General features: G+C 43.6%; 1 protein-coding gene across 3 annotated transcripts; it reads left to right on the forward strand.

Annotated features, from left to right (window-relative positions):
• Positions 1-9,140: 9,140 nt before the first annotated feature.
• Positions 9,141-15,721, forward strand: LOC139579095 (zinc finger protein 8-like). Of its 3 annotated transcripts, none has more exons than XM_071407355.1 (7): positions 9,141-9,645; positions 10,015-10,145; positions 10,320-10,484; positions 11,986-12,150; positions 12,543-12,654; positions 12,879-13,006; positions 14,570-15,721. In XM_071407355.1, exons 1-7 carry the CDS (start codon positions 9,369-9,371, stop codon positions 15,488-15,490), a joined length of 1,899 nt encoding a protein of 632 aa, XP_071263456.1. In that variant the 5' UTR covers positions 9,141-9,368; the 3' UTR covers positions 15,491-15,721. The 3 variants fall into 3 exon arrangements, with proteins under 3 accessions (XP_071263456.1, XP_071263458.1, XP_071263457.1); XM_071407357.1 differs by lacking the exon at positions 14,570-15,721 and adding an exon at positions 13,541-14,251; XM_071407356.1 differs by lacking the exon at positions 14,570-15,721 and having other exon boundaries at positions 12,879-14,251.
• The last annotated feature ends 186 nt before the right edge of the window (positions 15,722-15,907 follow it).

Genomic DNA, 15,907 nt, shown 5'->3' on the forward strand with positions numbered 1-15,907 from the left:
TACAAGGGCAAATAATAAAGAAATTGTGATATACAGTGAACTCCAAAAGTATTGAGAAAGTGTGTGTACTTCAGTGTATTTATACTTGGGATCTCGCTATTAAACAAGCAAAGTTTTATTTTTTTAAATCGCTGGAGTCCGTATTAAATGGTTGTGATATTAAGTTTACACTTATGAACTACAAGCCTACAACGTTAGCTAGCTAACGTTACTGTTCTGCTTTCCATTGTCAGGTAATGTCTGCATTTATTTCTACGTCGTTATGCTTAAATGTTAGGTTTGCCTTGTTATTGTTTGGTATTAAGGAATGTTTCCTTTCTGTATTTGAGTCTACAAATGATCCATAAAGCCAACTCCTCTCTCTCATGGATCTATTGGACTACTATTTATGCTAGCTGTCAAACTGTACACCAGAAAACAGTGAGGACAACATCATGCTCATGGGTCTTTTTACATGGAAATGCAAATTTGTGTTTACAGTCTGCAGTATGAGGACCTGCTGATATCCGGTGTTGCCACTGAGGTATAATAACAACAGGAGACTGTGTCCAAGATGTCCAACAGGTTGTTTTCAAAGTGGCCGTTGTCGTGGAATTATTGTAATCAAAAGGAGACACTTTTACATTTATTCAAAACAGACAGTATCTGCTGTAAAAACGTATAATTGTGTAGAAACCAGGGTCTGGCCCCAAGCCATCTCTCCCTGGTACCTTCCAGTCAGGCACACAGACACTAATCATGCTATGGAATGTGGTCTTGTTAAGTTTATCACCAATCCATCGTAAATCCACTGTCAGTGTTAAATCTCCCAGAGGCTCACTTTCAGTAGAACACACCCAGATGAGTGTTCTAACAACCCCTTATTCTGTTGCATAAAACAACCATTTGATGCAATTACAGTATTATAACATAATCTTGCAATTTTGCTCTCACACCATCTATGAAATTGTCTTTCTGTGCTGGGCATCAGTACCGAAGCAAAACTGTAGGAGCAATCGAAATCGTGCTTCTAGACGCAACCCTGGCCCCTTGGGTTTTGCTGGCGGGTGAGACTGGACCTTTGAAGCGGCTGGTCACAAACCCTGGCCCCCGTGGAGCTGTTGCTTGTCTTTCCTGGGTTGGAACCAGGACCGAACCCGGGTCTAGCCTTACTCAGCTACCTCATGGTTACCCCACGAATACAGACATGGTCAGGATGGGCATTCACCACAATAGCTACCTAGCCTATAACACAGCACATAACCCCAACAACACCCAAGGGTAAATCCATTTGAATTCAATCACTTTTTAACAGCACCCATTTTGATTTTTAAAGAAACCTTCCATATATATTTTCCCATTGTAGAAGTGCTCATAAAATGACTTTTTGAACCTGTATGCCAAAACATTCAAGAGATAAAGGTGCTCAAAGTTGATCTATTTTGCATACCCCACCATACAATGAGACTTCCATGTCTTCATCACTGGAAAACATAAACGGTTGAGATTGATATATAAAAAAAAACTTCTCTTTTTTTCTTCACCTTAAACATCAATTATCTAAAAATGTGTGAACTCGTGATTTAAAAAAAATAGTATATTTTTTACCTTAGACCCTATTTTACATCATCTGATGTTTTTGTGTTGTGCCTGCCATTGATTGAGACACAACATGCACTTGAAAACAGGAATGGTTGTCATGATAAATGTACTAAAATGGGAATAAAATGTAAAATGTCAACTTTCAAATGGTACCACAAAGACATCAGATGATGTTGACCTGAATGGGAATATATGTTGTTTTAAAATTACACTGTCAAACCTCCATAGGAAAGCTATTGAAATCATAGAAATACAGATAATAAAATAGACATGACCATTTAAGTTGACATTTGACTGTGGGTGAACCGGTGGCCATCTTTGTGGTAGTAATTAGAAGTTAAAACCAGTGAAATGTCACTAAATAATCTACGTAATCCCACAAAGTAATAATGTATCATGAGGGCCATAAACAATAACTAGTAATGCTGCATACTCCAAGAAATTTTGATCAAAACATCTGCTCCCACCGCTGTGAACGTCACAGAGCTCTAGCTTGGCTTCCTGAACTACTTCTTCTTCGGTGGAGTTTAACTGTGGTTGGCATCCAGTATGTTGCATTACCACCCCCAACTGGACTATAGCATAAATCCATTATCCTTTATTATCTTTTTTTAAAACTAATAACTGACCCTACAGTTATTAAAAACCCACTACCCCATTCCACTACTTTGACCCTATCTGCTCCTGCATCATGCCAACGGCCTGGGAGGACGGGACACCACCACTCAACACACCCTGTAACTCTTCTGAAGTCAAATCTCATATACACAAGTACCTCTCTGCAGCTGCCACCACATCTTTTTTCTGTGATTTACATTCCATTTCTGTGGTAATCATTGCTATGAACGCTAAGAAGCCAGCCTTCCTGAAGCATATATCACTCGTTGGCCTACCCTTCTGTGCTGGCACAGATCTACTACTCACAGGGATCCTCTCAGGATTCCTCACCCTTGACCGATCCTCCTCTACTTTCTTCACTACCTCAGCATTCGACACCTTCTGCACTCACCTTCTGACCATCCTCAACCTGCCTCTCTCGCACCGGACACGTCAGATCCCCAGAATCATGTGCACCCCTACAGTTGATACACAGAACTTTATCCACCGGAACTACACAATCCTCTGTCCCAGGCCCTCCTGGACACTTCCCACATCTAGGAATCTCCCTCCTACACACTGCTGTAACATGACCATAAACGTTGCACCTAAAACAACGTAGTGGATTCGGCAAAAAAACTCTAACAGGATAACTGATACATCCTAACATGAATTTGTCGGGTAAAGACTCTGATTCAAAAGGACTGACAGTGACCCCTCTGTTGTACCACGCTCACCACGAGTCTGCATCTTGCACCACGCTCACCACAGAGTCTGCATCTTGCACCACGCTCACCACCGAGTCTGCATCGCACCAAACGGCGGGCGTCACACCAGGAATCTTCAACTTCAATTTCTCTACACTCAACCCTGTTCCTAAGAGCAAAGCACGAAACAGATCTTGACCCAAGTTGCGTTACACGGAGCGCCCACTCCCCCTGGGCAGAAGAAACACAAACAAATATCACAAGTCCACTATAGGCTATCTTCACTGATTCAACTGCACCCAACTCCTTTCCCACCCACCTTGAAACCACAAAAGGATCTGCCAAAAGGATCCACTTTCTCCAAAAATGTCACTCCTGCTGGACCAGATTCTTCTTTATAATGTCCATCGATGCCAGGTTCGGGCTCCGAGCTCTTCACCACGCCTTCCACCTCACTTAACTCGGCTTCATTCACTTCCATTTTACCTCCAGAACTCGAACTGTTGGACATCTTACTCTGTTTGTACTTGACCCAAGTCTTCTTTGACACCATCTCCCTTTTTAAAATCGCCATCGTCATCATATGCAACCTTTGCTTTCCTCATTCTCTTCAACCTCTTTTTCCTCTTCCATTCCTCCTCCGAAATACACCTTTCCATGTCCCTGTCCCAATATTCCTCTTCTCCCGGCTGTGCTAGCGGCCCGGTGGCATCTCGACAACTCCATATCATAATTGTCCTGCTGACCTCGGAAACGTGTCTTCTCCGGGCTCCGACATTTTGAAAGCATGAGCAATGCACAAACAAATTCAGAAATCTTGGTGCGTATTCTCTTGCTACTTCCTTTTTTTACCTGGAAAAAGCATCAAGACAGACATCTCTGGACACAAGCAAAAGTTAGCTAACTAACACTCACACATTCATGGAGTCAAACAGGCTGAGGACCAAAGATCGGCTTTCTGAACTTGTTGGGAACTCGCCTTACATCTAATATGAACCTTGTCCTTTTATGACAAACAATGTGTTTTTTGTTTTAAATCTATAAATTATTTTCGATTACTTTGATAAAGTTGGCTATAAATCGATCTCTGAATGTCCTAGAGCAGTGGTTCCCAACCAGGGGTACAAGGACCCCTGGGGGTACTTGGCCTATCCACAGGGGTACTTTAGAAGACTCACGAGACCATAGACTTACTGGTAAAATGAACATGAGGGGGTACTTCAGGGGCACTCCGGGCAGAGCAATATTCAGTTGGTGGAACAATAACCGGAAAAGGTTGGGAACCACTGTGCTAGAGTGATGAAACCACTCTCCCCAGCTGCCAGTGGCTGTGACGTAGGGTTCAGCCAGGAGTTGATGGACAGTCAGAAGAGTGAATGAAATAGTAGGAAGGAGATCAGAGCTTTAAGTGGTGTCAGATTTCACATCCTACTTCACACAGGCGGAAGAGACACTGTATACTAATGTGTCAGTGAGAAGTAAGGCTACCGCTTTAAGATGTTAACATTTCATGGACATTTCAAGATCGTGGACTTCAGGAAACAGCAGAGGGTGCACCCCCCTATCTACATCAAAGAGACCGCCGTGGAGAAGGTGGAAAGCTTCAAGTTCCTTGGCGTACACATCACTGACAAACTGACATGGACCGCCCACACAGACAGTGTGGTGAACCTCAGGAGGCTAAAGAAATTTGGCTTGTCACCTAAAACCCTCAAACTTTTACAGATGCACAATTGAAAGCATCCTGTTGAGCTGTATCACCGCCTCGTACTGCAACTACACCGCCCGCAACCGCAAGGTTCTCCAGAGGGTGGTGCGGTCTGCCCAACGCACTACCGAGGGCAAACTACCCGCCCTCCAGGACACCTACAGCACCCGATGTCACAGGAAGGCCAAAAAGATCATCAAAGACATCAACCATCCGAGCCACTGCCTGTTCACCCCGCTATCGTCCAGAAGGCGGGGTCAGTACAGGTGCATCAAAGCTGGGACCGAGAGACTGAAAAACAGCTTCTATCAAGGCCATCAGACTGTTAAACATCACTAGCACATTAGAGGCTGCTGCCTATAAGCATAGACTAGAAATCACTGGCCACTTTAAGGAATGGAACACTAGTCACTTAAATAATGCCACTTTAATAATGTTCACATATCTTGCATTACTCATCTCATATGTATATACTGTATTCTAAACTGTTATACGGTATCTTAGTCACTTAATAATGTTTACATATCTTGCATTACTCATCTCATATGTATATACTGTATTCTATACTATATCTTAGTCCGTTCCAATCTGACATCGCTTGTCCTTATGTACATAGTCTTAATTCATTCCTACTTTGATTTGTGTGTATTGGGTATATGTTGTGTAATTTGTTAGATAATACTTGTTAGATATAACTGCACTGTCGGAGCTAGAAGCACAAGCATTTCACTACACCCACAATAACATATGCTAATCACGTGTATGTGACGAATAGAATTTGATTTCTATTCAATTTAAATTTCAAATGGTGTATCAACTCAATTGCTGTGGTCTGAAGGAATAGGTCCATTCTATGAATTCTATTTTTATGATTGAAATGACACCCCCCCTGTATTCATGAGCATGTTGTCTCAACCGTTGGCGGGCACAATACAAAAACCTCAGATGATGAAATGTAGGTCTAAGCTACAACGTACACTACCGGTCAAAAGTTTTAGAACACCTACTTATAAAAAAAAAAAAATACATTGTAGAATAATAGTGAAGACATCAAAACGATGAAATAACACATAAGGAATCATGTAGTAAATTTGAGATTCTTCAAATAGCCACCCTTTGCCTTGATGACAGCTTTGCACACTCTTGGCATTCTCTCAACCAGCTTCACCTGGAATGCTTTTCCAACAGTCTTGAAGGAGTTCCCACATATGCTGAGTACTTGTTGGCTGCAGTCCTTCACTATGGGGTCCAACTCATCCCAAACCATCTCAATTTGGATGAGGTCGGGGGATTGTGGAGGCCAGGTCATCTGATGCAGCACTACATCACTCTCCTTCTTGGTCAAATAGCCCTTACACAGCCTGGAGGTGTGTTGGGTCATTGTCCTGTTGAAAAACAAATGATAGTCCCACTAAGCGCAAACCAGATGGGATGGCGTATTGCTGCAGAATGCTGTGGTAGCCATGCTGGTTAAATCACTGACAGTGTCATTAGCAAAGCACCCCCACACCATAACACCTCCTCCTCCATGCTTTACGGTGGGAAATACACATGCAGAGATCAACCGTTCACCCACACCGCGTAACACAAAGACACGGCGGTTGGAACCAAAAATCTCAACTTTGGACTCCAGACCAAAGGACAAATTTACACCAGTCTAATGTCCGTTGCTCGTGTTTCTTGGCCCATGCAAGTCTCTTCTTCTTGTTAGTGTCCTTTAGTAGTGGTTTCTTTGCAGCAATTCGACCATGAAGGCCTGATCCACGCAGTCTCCTCTGAACAGTTGATGTTGAGATGTGTCTGTTACTTGAACTCTGTGAAGCATTTATTTGGGCTGCAATTTCTGAGGCTGGTAACTCTAATGAACTTATCCTCTGCAGCAGAGGAAACTCTGGGTCTTCCATTCCTGTGGCGGTCCTCATGAGAGCCAGTTTCATCATAGCGCCTGATTGGTTTTGCGACTGTACTTGAAGAAACTTTAAAGTTCTTGAAATGTTCCATATTGACTGACCTTAATTTCTTAAAGTAATGATGGACTGTCGTTTCTCTCTGCTTATTTGAGCTGGTCTTGCCATAATATGGACTTGGTTTTTTACCAAATAGGGCTATCTTCTGTATAACCCCCCTTACCATGTCACAACACAACCGATTGGCTCAAACGCATTAAGAAGGAAAGAAATTCCACAAATTAACTTTTAAGAAGGCCCACCTGTTAATTAAAATGCGTTCCAGGTGACTACCTCATGAAGCTGGTTGAGAGAATGCCAACAGTGTGCAAAGCTGTCATCAAGGCAAAGGGTGGCTATTTGATTTGTTTAACACTTTTTTGGTTACTATATGATTCCATATGTGTTATTTCATAGTTTTGATGTCTTCACTATTATTCTACAATGTAGAAAATGTAAAAAAAATTAAGAAAAACCCTTGAAAGAGTAGGTGCTCTAAAACTTTTGACCGGTAGTGTATGCGAATATGAAAAAATTGAAGGTTAAGCGTTTCTAGGTAATTTAAGTTAAAGGTTAAAAAAATATATATATTTATCTTACATATTATAGTTATCATGTGAAGTGTCTTGAGGTAAGAGGGTAATCAACCACATACCCCGCATTAACCCTTTGCTAACTTTTAATTTGAAACAGGCTTGTGTAAATACCTGTTTTTAGAGACTATAGAACTAGGCTAGAACAAGGACATATGAATATTTACCTTACTGAGGTGATGTAGATGGAATAAAATCGTTCTATTATTTTCTACCCTGTTCTTTCTAAACGAGTGTGCTCTGAGCTTGAAAGATACTGATCATAGGAGATTTGATGTGTAATGTACTAAGAAGGCGCATACCTTTTTCATTTAACCACACCCTTTGAACTATGATGCCAACCAATAAGATCCTTTCTCTTCAATTTAAAACGGAAGTGGGGTGTCTTGATTTATCTAGTTCTCTCTAAGTCATGACGCAGACACGGAAGAATGGGAAGGCACCAGGCTCAAACCTACATCTTCCGAATATATACCTGGTAATGGTGTTAAAGAATTAGCCTGACCAGGATGAAGTACCTGCGGCAACAGGTGTGGTAGAGACTTCCAACGTTTACTCTGAGAATCCTACCAGAGATGATTTTGGACCGGTAGGAGTGACCTTTTTTGGAAAAAGTGGATACCTGCTATTCGGCCAGCCCATGTTGTTTCAAGCTATTTAAAAGGACAAACTGTGATCTGTCAAAGTTGGGGTGGAATTGTTAGATATTTTTTTGCATCCTCCGTCCAGAGGCAGCGAGCGAACCACGTCACGCGCCTCTGGCATCAACCTGTATCATGCTTTGCTTTCTCAAAGGAGCGATCAATGGGGTAGCGTAGTGTAGAGTAAAGGTGGCTCAAATAAAAAATAATATTCCTGGTGTTTGAGATGCGCGCCGTATGCTGAGACGTAGACCCTGTGGCAATGGCGCGACTGAGAATACCCTGTCTGTCTTGTTGAGCTTTGACACAGAGTTTCTACCTGGTAAGGTTAATATTTGCTATTCTGTGAGGGCCTATGTTCCGAACCCGCTACGGTGCTTTTGGTGCCAAGGATTCCGATATGTTGCAGCAGTGTGGAGATAGGGAGATCCTACGATGTGAGAAATGTACAGGAGGGCGTAGTCAGAGGGAGTGTAAAGTTGGGATAGAGAAAGCATTGTGTGTCAACTGTGGGGGCGCCCATACAGCTGGGGATCAGAAGTGCCCTGTGAGATAGAGACAGGTTGAGATTGCCAATGTTTGAGTGGGGCAGAAAGTTTTTGTGCTGAGGCAGTGAAGATAGTAGAGGATAGCCAAAGGGTGAGTAATTCGACTGGGAGCCCCCCAGCTCTGGTAGTGGATGGTGGCCTGGAGTAGGATCTGGTTGGGTTCAAGTAGTGGATTTTTGGGGTATAGTGGTATATACACTAAGTGTACAAAACATTAGGACACTGCTCTTTCCATGACATAGACTGACCAGATGAAAGCTATTATCCTGTAATAATGTCACCTGTTAAATCCACATAATCAGTGTAGATGAAGGGGAGGAGACAGGTTAAAGAAGGATTTTTAAGCCTTGAGACATTTGTGTGTGCCATTCAGAGGGTGAACGGGCAACACAAAAGATTTGTGTCTTTGGTAGTAGGTGTAAGGCACACCGGTTTGAGTGTGTCAAGAACCGCAACACTGCTGGGTTTTTCACACTCAACAGTTAACTGTGGGAATCAAGAATGGTCCACCACCCAAAGGCCATCCAGCGAACTTGACACGAATGTGGGAAGCATTGAAGTCAACATTGGACAGCATCCCTGTGGAACACTTTCAACACCTTGTCTTCCATGGCTGACGAATTGAGGCTGTTCTGAGGGCACAAGGGGGTGCAACTCAATATTGGGAAGGTGTTCCTAATGTTTTGTACACTCAGTGTATGTGTAGGGTTAGATGGTGCAATTGATTTGCCCTTCCCCCCCTTTTTTTGTGACAAAATGTGCAATTCACACTCCGATCTGTAAAACGCAGCAGCATTAGGCCACACAACATTGCTTCTAGACTGCCGGAAACGCATACGAAGAAGAAGGGAGTGAACAGTGACCAAGAAACAATTTCCACCTTAGCGTTTTTTTTGTATTTAGACGTTTATTAACAACCTGGAACTCATAATATGATTAATTTAACTGCACAGCATCGAATACTTACCCCATGTAGTGTTTAATTCGCACTAGAGACAGGACTTGGTTGATAGATGTTCTCTACGTAACGCTAACTAGCTGCTAACAATGGCTAACTGTATGGTTTTTCACACACAAATAGCCTCCATCATGGAGGTGCTAGCGAATGCAGCCGTGGCAGAGATCTGTAAACTCGTGGACGACGACTATGCAGTGTTTCGTTTGGAAATAACTCAAAGCCGGAAAGAAAACAGGGGATTGCGGAGGAAACTACTGGAACTGAAGGTGGCACGGGAGCGCGCAGAGAGGACAATGCGAGAGCGCGTCCTCACCAGTCGTCCCAGTAGTGTCAAGATCCTCGACAGATACAGAGGAATTTCAAGAGGTACATTTAGCTGCGTGGCCTGTCGCGGATCATGTATAACGCAGTTACCGTCTGTGTTAAGATGTGTTACCCAGAATTGGTTATTTTGGATAGTTTTTGGATAGTATGCAATAATTCACCTGATTACTTAGTAATCTTGCATAAAGAGACAATATAATATACAAAACAAATGTATTGATTTACTGCATGGCTATTATTTACTCAAGGAAAACAATATGATGCATAATACATTGATCAGTACAATAAATGGTATATCAAGAAGTTATGAATAGTGTTACCTTACATCCTTGCCAATTGTAGACATTGTTAAGTGTACAATATAGCATTGACAGTAGCTAACCACGTCTTTGCCCCCAATCACTCTCTCAGGTGAAGGACATCTCACTGGAGGCCACAGAACTATTGTGAAGCCAGCGGGACACAATACATGGAGAGATGACCAACCAATCACTGTTGATGAGGGGAGTGGAACCTCAACCCAGCACATTATCATGATTGAGGTTGGTGTAATAGTGTTGCATTACAAATTATAATTACTTTGGAAATCAAATGTAGCCTGTTTGTTTCAGAAAGGCTACCCTCTGCTATTCACTTGCTTACATGTACATCCTCATTTATCTGCCATAGGGGAGCTTGTGAGACTTACCTACAACATTGTTATCTTCTTGTGTCAGTCTGCAGAGGCTGCAGGTCCTGGGGTCAAGCAGGAGAGGTCTGAAGGAGAGGACCCACGGCACAGCAGAGACATCCATACTGGAGTGTCTGGAGTGCCCCCTGTAGCCACAGAGGACCCCACTACCACCCCAGCGCATCCCAGCGCCCGACGCAGCATCACGGAGGTCAGTGGAATGCCGAACGCCGTCCTCAAGTCAGAGACCAAGACTTTAACTGTAACACACAGGCTCTTACACAAAGGATCTGACCACAGATCAGACCCAGAGAGATTGGGGCTGGGGAGACTGGGCTGTCCTCCTGCTCCCGGCTCAGAGTATTTACCAGTATTTCACCATAGGCAGAGGATGGTTCATTCCCATGGTGATAGTGACGTGTTAGACACTGGCGGCGATGATCCGTCTTATTCTTACGTTACAAAAATGGACCCTGGCAACATGCCCTTGGGTTTAGAGACACAGACTGATCTGTCTAGAGGGGACAGGAACAATTACAGTAGTAGTATATACACTGAAGGCTGCCTAGATAAGAAAGGGGAGGTTATAGTGGTAGATGAAGTGACTGTGAAAGTGGAGGGCGACGCTCCTCCCACATGGAATGCAGATAGTCACCTTGGAGATGGACACTCACAGGGCAGAGATTTCTTAGATTACAGGGAAAGCTTAGAGACCGATCTAAATGTTGCCACCCGCTCTCCTTTACACTCGTTCAGGGATCGAAACCCAGTGTCCACATCAATGGGGCCTTCCGAGTCACACAGCCGTGTCCTTTTTGATGAGGTATTGAACTCAAATGACAGGGCTAGAGCCCAGGCTCAGAGAAGGGGAGCCACATCAGGCAATATTAAAGAGAAACGGTTCCTCTGCATGTTCTGTAACAAAGGCTTCAGCTGCCTCCAGAAAGTAGAGAGGCACCAGAGGGTCCACACAGGAGAGAAACCCTTCAGCTGTACCCAGTGTGAGAAGAGGTTCTCCCGCCAAGACCACCTGAAGATGCACCTGAAGGTCCACACAGGAGAGAGGCCGTTCGCCTGTATACACTGCGGGAAGAGGTTCTCAGAGAGGAGATACCTCAGGATACACCAGCAGAAAAACCATTCCACTCTATAACATATAAAGTAAACATTCCACACGATAGCTTCTGACGTCAAACCCTACATGAATTAGAAAATAACCACAGATTGTTTGGTATATAAGCCTACAAAGTCTGTTTCATATTGTTTGTGCTGTGTAGGCTATATGATGTTCAAATTTTCACAAGGCACTTCATGAGAAAATCTATTCAGTTTATCATGTTCATGCAGATTTTTTTGTTGAGGTGTATGTGTGGTTTTCATGTTGTTTAATAAACAAAAAAACTGAACTTTTCATTCGAAGACTTTCATTGACTCTAGACCCACACACTAACAAACATCTACTGTACGTCAAAATAGTTTAGTCAGGTTTGTCTGACTTTTGACTTATCATAGCTGACTCATATTTACCCACAACATCATATTTATGTCCACCATGATGGGTTTAACAACAATGAAGTCATTCTGTAACTACAGTATAGGACTCAAACATAGTGGGGATGGGTAAACACTCCATGTTGAAAGTGTGTTTTATCTGTGTGTGCTTAACTGAGGGAGTGTATGTCTGTCTAATCTGTATCACCCGTCTCTTCCAGGAGGAGGAGGGTCCAGAGGTGCTGCTGGTGAAGGAGGAGGGGTGTGAGGAGGGTCTGGGGAACCCTGAGGGGACCATGGTCATAGAGGACAACCAGACTACTCCTCCTCCTGAACCCACAGAGGAACCAGCTGAGCAGTACAAGACCACACACAGTCTCACGGAGGTAAGCCCACTGTGAACTACTGTCTGAATGGTATTCGTTTAGGGCCCGTATCCACAAAGCCTCTCAGAGTAGGAGTACTGATCTAGGATTCGTTTTGCCTTTTAGATCATAATGACTAAGATTATATAGACAAGTGGGGACCCGATCCTTGATCAGCACTCCCACTCTGAGACTCTTTATGGATAAGGGCCCAGGTCTTGATTAATTTTGTCTTACGTGTGGGACCATGCCTTTAAATTATCAAACCATTAGAGTGTCATATAATCAATTCAACTAACACGTTTGCATAGTATCACATCAATCCCTCATTGCCCAATCAGAAGATGCTCCATAGCAGGGTGCTCATATCAGATGTCTTGATTCAACAACCTCTCACTCTGTATTTCTTACAGTCAGTAGACATGGAGGATGGGAAGCCTGATCTGCTGCTAGTCAAAGAGGAGACAATAGAAGACGGACCAGAGAGCATTGATCTGCTGAGTGGACTAAAGATGGGGGAGCAAGGTAAGAGAGACATACATATACAGAACATAATAGATATAGCTACTTCATTGGGATGCGCCTGGCTATTATTTTCTCTTCATTCAATAAAATGAAATCAGTACAATGTATGTTTACATACTAAAACACACATAATGTACGAACTTCACCAGGTAATTGACAACAACAAAAAACTCCATATGTACAGTTTTCTGTGCCATGTTTGTAGTCTATTTTGTAACCTTCAGGGGATTGGCTGGAGGATAACAGAGGAGACTGGGTGGCCATCTTGGATTTCCAGACCCCGACCAGTGCAGCCAAGGCTCCAGGGGACAACATCACGGAGCAGGCCAGGACCAGTAGCGACATAGTGGAGGTCAGTGGATGGGACAGCGTCCTCAACTCTGGGCTGGGGAACAACACTGTTAACCAGAAACAGACAGTCGAACACAAAACAACGACCGAACCTAGTCTCCAAGACAACAGATTGTCAGAGACAAGAGTGAGGCGTCGATTTGGTCTGCAGGGACAGGGAAGTATGTGGCTTGAAAGAACAGACACAGATTTGGCTAGCGATGCTGCATCCTGCTCCTATAGTTGTGATTCCGAGAGACTGATGGCACCTCAGGTTAACCACCTAACAGGTGCTGCCTTCAGCCTGCCTTCTATAGGATCTATCAAATGGAACATGGACCCTGTGACAACACAGACACTTCCTGGCCTTCGTTCTCCCTACACTTTCCGAATGTTAAACCAGACCTCAGACAATGTCAGTGCCTCAACACTAAATAGCTACACAAGCCGATTGACAAATGACAGAAGTAGAGACGGAATCCGTAAAGGTGGCAGCGCCACAGAGAAGCGCTTCCCTTGTTCTTTCTGTGGGAAAACCTTCAGTTTCCCCCAACAGGTGGAGATTCACAAGAGGATTCACACGGGGGAGAAACCATTTGTTTGCCACCTGTGCCGGGGTAGTTTCTCCCAATCGTCCAGCCTGAAGAGGCACCAGAGGGTCCACACAGGGGAGAAACCCTACAGCTGCCCCCAGTGTGAGAAGAGGTTCTCCCACCAGCACCAGCTGAAGATGCACCTGAAGGTCCACACGGGAGAGAGGCCGTTCGCCTGTATGCACTGCGGGAAGAGGTTCTCAGAGAGGAGCTACCTCAGGATACACCAGCAGAAAATGCATACGGCCCATGTATAGAGTATAGTGACATGTAATGTAGTACTAGTTAGTTTGTAGTTAAATCTGTTGGTTTTGGATGTATATGGAGCTGGATGAGGTGAACTGAGGAAATAATGAGCATGGTGAGGTAGAGTAAAAGATATGGTGATGGTTGGTGTGATGGTGTCTGTAAAAACTTTTCACTAATGAAAAGTGACAACCTTGTCCTGTTTGATGCTGGTGTTTTATAATGAGGAAATTATAGTGCCTTAATTCATGTTTACTTGACATGAAGTGGTGAAGCTGTGTCTAATGTTTAACTTTTTCCAAAGTATTCTAAAATACATTTTATCACTGCAAGGGTACCAGATTTACAGAAAATAGTGTTACCATAGTGAGAAAAGTTATTCTACTTGTCACGTATCATTTTGTGCAATAAAAGTACTGTACTTCAAAGTTGAGTGTAAGACCATTTTTTTTTAAATTAAATACAAAATTGACTCTGTGTTGACTGACTTTATATCATTGCATCATTGCAGGGACTGAGTTTCCCTTCTCAGTCGAATCAAAACATTATACTAATTCTTGAATCGACACATATGGAAATGCTTTTATAATAAACTCCAATGGCTCCATATTGTTAGGTACTTGAATCACAGTGTTAGAGGCTTGACTGTGGTTAACATTTTATAATATCATGTCATGTTTCTGTGTATACAGCAAAGAGTTTCTTATATAAACCTTTATGCTTTTCTATTCAATTTGTGTTTACAGTTTACAGAGGACCAGTTGATATCTGGTGTTGCTTGCGGGAGAGACTGGACTTCTGAGGTGGTTAGTCACAAAGCCTGGCCCCGGATCAGAACTCTGGATCCGGAGCCGTCGCTCTTCCTTCCCGGCTCAAAACCAGGCCTGAACCACAAGGGACAGAGACACCACCACACAGAGCACAACCAGTGGACAGGTGGACTGAACAACCTTAGTCCTGGTGGTTATCAAAGAAACAAAGGCTCCAGTCAGGGATCCAGTCTGCAGCCCAGACCCTTCTCTTCACAGCCTCAGTGCAGGGATGGAGCAGGGCCTGGGGCTGATAGAGATAGGCCCTCCTGTTCCTATGATACAAACACCACAGTATCCATGATGAACAGAGCAGGTCAACCTGGGCTTCAGCCTTCACAGAGAGTGGTGGGAGACCCCTCTGGTGGTAGTCTATCAGCAAGTCTGTCTTCTCCTTCAGGGTCTCGTCTAATGCCTGGTGACTGGGTTCATAGAAGGTCTGGACCTGGGTCTAGCCTTCCTCATGGTTACCCCACCAATACAGACAGGGTCAGAATGGGTGTTCATCACAAGAGGTACCTAGCTTATAACACAGCACACAATCCCAACAACACCCAAACAATGGCTAGAGGTCAAGGAGGGAGCTCAAACACCAACCACCTGAGGGTGACTCCTGCTTCTACCTCCTCTGGTGTCATTGGGTCACAACGTGGGAGGCAGAGCATTAGGACGGATGCTGACAAGCCGTATGTCTGCCCCACGTGTGGGAAGCGCTTCGCTGATGCAAATTATGTGAAGAGGCACCAGACCGTTCACACCAAGGAGAAGCCCTTCAAGTGCAAACTATGTTACAAGAGTTTTTCCTTCCTGACTAGCCTTATCAGACATAAGAGTGTCCACAAAGGGGAAATATCATAGCGGTGTGGCTTGGGATATCTGGGAACTATACTTTAGCTGAAATAGTGTGAAGTGTCTTGGGGTAAGAGGATAATTAATCACATGCCCCTTGTTAACTTGGAATTTGAAACAGGCTTGAGTAAATACCTGTTTTTAGAGAGACAGTACACCTGGGCTAGAACAAGGAGAGTTTAATATTTACCTTACTGAGGTGATGTAGATGGAATAAAGTAATATTACTTTTCTACTCTATTCTTGCTGACACACTGTCCTTTCTAAACAAGTCTACTCTCAGCTTGAAAGATACAGTACTTGTCATAGGAGATTTGATGTGTAACATAATAAGCAGTACCATACTTCCAAGAAAAGCACGCATACAGTTTATTTAACTACACCTTTGAGCTATGATGTCAACCAATAACATTCTTTCTCTTCAGT

Source organism: Salvelinus alpinus, chromosome 6 (genome assembly GCF_045679555.1).
Source record: "Salvelinus alpinus chromosome 6, SLU_Salpinus.1, whole genome shotgun sequence".
NCBI lineage: Eukaryota > Metazoa > Chordata > Actinopteri > Salmoniformes > Salmonidae > Salvelinus > Salvelinus alpinus.